Raw genomic sequence first — 3785 nt, 5'->3', positions numbered from 1 at the left:
GGAGTAGTACGGATTGTCCTAGACAGTACCAGAAGAGTCCGGAAGCATAGCTATAGTACACGAGCAGAGAGTCCCAAATATGGTAACATACTACATAAGCGACTACAGCTAAGCGCTAGGAGACGCATAGCCTCGTGTAGTCCGGACCGGATAAGTCCAAGTTCAACACCATTTGTGCCCGCTTGCCCTCGAACTTCTTCACGTAAGACCCCACAGGCATCCGGAAAGCCCAGTCTTGACTCTTGACAAGCAGATAGAACAGATCCTGCGAACATACGAAGTCATAATGCATGCAGGCTTCCTAACAGAGCACGACTCGCTGCAGACTTGTCGACTATAATTCATCCCGTTAACTAGTTAGACGCCCCAATCACGTGCTTTTTAACGCTGTGACATAGTAGTCGGTTGTGCGCGCGGCCAATCTTACAACTTTGCTGACATTTTGCTTGATCGTGACAGCGGAGAGTAGTCATAGTCATGAAGGTGGGAATACACAAAGGCATTAACCAACTGATTCAAACGGCCTATACCTCAACTATGGTGGTGGTGGCGAGCACCTTACCATCCTTACCACTGACTCAATCGGCGTAGTCGCCTTCGGTGAAGGCATCTTGGTGCATCGTTCGGTAAAAGTCCCAAAAACGTCGTCCTCGTCGGTTTGGCCAAGGCCCACTGGGGCAAACACCTTGTTGAGAAAGATGTGAACGGCTGCGCTGACGACGAAGCCCAAGGGCCACGCAAGATCGTAGCAGCGTGTCCAGCCTATCGAGACTCCTATTGGGTTTGAAGAGACGGCATTGACAAATCCCGCTGTAGTTGGGTATCAGTAGACTGAATGGAGGTCGTGGATAAACCAATTCAATTGAATAAGACTCACGCATGAGAGGCCATACGCCAAAGATCCAAGCCACAAGGGCCCGGAAATTGACACCATACGCGAAGTAATAGATGGAACCCGAGTTAGGCATGTATAGATGCGACAAACGAAGTTTGCTTTGCCTGACGACGAGATAGTCGGACGTCATGACACCCTAAACGGTCTTGTAAATGTGTCATCAACAGCTGAATTCAGGAAACGACGGACTGTCAAGGGCCCCAGGAACACCGCAAAGGAACTGAGTACGGTTAAGAAAGCACTGGAGCCTGTGAGAAGTTTCCAAGGACAGATAGCGATTCCGAGCGCAGCCGTGAGTAAGGCACCCCTACAGTCAAAGCAATGAGTACCTAGCCACAAGAGAGATATTGACTTGCTAACCGTCTGATATTGAGATATTTGGGGAGTAACCCGGAGAGGTCTATACCGCCGGAGATCGCGTTCCCGGCGACATTGATACCGAATTGCGATACCACGAATGCACAGCCGGCAAAGAAGCACGCCGCTCTAGCACCTGGACCGCCGCGAAGCTGTACGACCCGCAACAGGTCATACGGGGCCCACAGCAGTCCGTCATCGGGGTAGAATCCCGCGGCACAGCTCGTAACAATGATGCCGAATAGAGCAATCATTACGTTGCTGAGCGGCACGATGAGCATTTGGCTGACGAGCTGTGCTCGGGGGTATGCAGCAAACCGCGAGTAGTCGCTCTGGTTCAGTATGCCCGCGCAAATACCTCCGATGGTCGAGCTTACGCCATACGCCATAGCCCAGCCCAGTTGGGACCCTTCGGTAAGTGGCTTGACGCCGCTGAGCTGGCTGGGATGACTGAGGAGGGGGCCGCCGCCACCTTCCTTCGCTAGGGCCCATGTGAAGATCGCGAACGTGGTGACCGTCATGATGATACTGCCGAAGAGGAAGGGCTTGCGGAAGTGTTCTGGAGGTATCGTCAGGAGTGGGACTGACATCGCTGCGAAAATGAGAATCCCGACGAGGTCGTTTGTCCTACCAAAGAGCAATCAGGCCCTGTTAAGCTTGACAACTCATAATATGCACCACTCACTGAATACCCGCATCTGGAGGCAGCGTATTACGCAAATAGTAGAAACTAGGCCAGATGCTGCCTATAACAACCTTGACCTGAGCAACCATTCGCAATCAATAGATGGTTTCTATGTCGAAATGCCAAGATGCCGACTCACGCTCTTTCCACCGCTGTCGGAATCAAAGTAAATTGGCGTAGTTCAATGAATGCATATACTCACTCACAAAACGAGCTGTACGCCATACCACACGAGCGACAACAATATCCGCATCAGCAAAGGGAAGAAGCTCCCAAACACGCCCCATACGAAGCGGTTATAGATAGGGAATCCGACATGCCACTCCGCACCGACGAATCCGTTCGCAACAACCGCGCAAGCGACGATAAGGTATCCCACTACAACGGAGACCATGGCCTGCCAGACATTGAGGCCTAAACCAAGGAGGCTGGACGCGGTTGTCCACCCGCTGATGTTGAATCCTGTTAGAAGCCAAAAGCCTACAAATGACCAAGAGCCCCAAGTACGACGCGAGGGAGGGAGAGGAACAATGTCTCGATTGATCCATGCTGTCGCCTCGCCTTCGTACTCGTTCTCGCGTTCCACCTCTAGTCGCTTCACAAGCTGCAAGATGCGTGATTTTGGAGTGGTCATGTTCGTGAGTCTGGACGAAAAGGAATCAATCAACGACAAGCGCAATGCGATCTGTCTTTGAGGGTGCGGGCCAAGTTCCTATCATGTATAAGGAGCGGCACCGCGATAAGACGGGTCTCGTGCGCGTCGGTCGACGGTGCGAGACGAGAGATAACGAGTGTGCACATGACGAGTTCGCCAACGTGTCGGTGGGCGATCCTGCTCCTGGTAATCAGCTGATGTAGTTCTTTGCCAGCAAAGGCCCTTTGTCTCATCAGCAGTGTCCCGGCGGATATGCATGAAGTGCTGGTGAAGAGTACTTTTGACCGGTACACCAAACACCGTACTCAGCCGGAACGCACGTCCTCTCCCGCGCCTCTCTCGTTCTATCCGTGCTACTGAAGATGTGTACAAGTTCGATGTTGACAAAGAGGCCCTGTGGGAAGAGATGCAGTGAAACAAGATTCAATGTTAAAAACGGACAATTGAACCCACTAATGAGCGTAGAAGCGCAGCCGCACAGAAATCGGTCAGTCCTATGTTATGAACAGCAGGTTTTGGAGACCACGACGCCCCGATGCGGATCGGCTGGTGGACGAAGACATGCGCAGAAGGCGACGCACGAGTACATATGTTGGGGATAGGCAGCGCCCGGGTTAACCGAGGAGGCGCGCGTCAGAGCGCCCGGCCTTCGCTTATGCCTCGGGGCTCGAATTGCATGATAATCTACGGCTTGATTAGACGGCAGGACGGCCAAATGGAATGCTGGTGGCTGAAGGGCGGTCAACGTGTAAAAGAAAGATCTCTCCCCGAAACCTCCCATTATGACTGTCGCGGCGACTAGGCGCGTAGACTCGGGTCGACGTTCGGCGACGACCCCGTAGGCGAGCGGCGAGGAGCCGAAAGGGGGAAAGCGAGGGAAAGAGGGATAAACGCAACAAGAAACTCGACGGGGCAGAGCGGAGGCCGGCACGAAGGCACAAGACCTACGAAGCTAGTCTTCACGCAGATAGCGACAGACTAGTCCCAATGACCAAGTTATACATTAGCAATCGAAGAGAGATACAACACTATGGTCACTCACCTAGTCCCAATGACCAAGAGGTCGAGATGGGGACTAGGGAGCGCCTAGGGGGGTCCTTATATACTAGAGGGGCTGCTTAGCAACCAAGGACAAGGCGCGAGAGCGAGGCAGTGAAGATGACAAAGGGGACAAAGGGCGAGAAAGAAAAGGC

At 52.9% G+C, this 3785-nt stretch overlaps 1 protein-coding gene across 1 annotated transcript; it reads right to left on the bottom strand.

Moving 5' to 3' along the window:
* Nucleotides 1–115: 115 nt before the first annotated feature.
* On the bottom strand, nt 116–2571 carry DICSQDRAFT_170664 (uncharacterized protein; the record flags this gene model as incomplete). The annotated part of the gene is made up of 8 exons (XM_007366276.1): nt 116–265; nt 572–810; nt 878–1031; nt 1085–1202; nt 1256–1879; nt 1938–2014; nt 2077–2089; nt 2144–2571. 8 exons carry the CDS (start codon nt 2569–2571, stop codon nt 116–118), a joined length of 1803 nt encoding a protein of 600 aa, XP_007366338.1.
* Nucleotides 2572–3785: the final 1214 nt, after the last annotated feature.

Source organism: Dichomitus squalens (genome assembly GCF_000275845.1).
Source record: "Dichomitus squalens LYAD-421 SS1 unplaced genomic scaffold DICSQscaffold_17, whole genome shotgun sequence".
NCBI classification, from domain to species: domain Eukaryota; kingdom Fungi; phylum Basidiomycota; class Agaricomycetes; order Polyporales; family Polyporaceae; genus Dichomitus; species Dichomitus squalens.
Note: the sequence above shows the minus strand (reverse complement) of the source record. Positions and strands in the feature narration are given on the sequence as shown.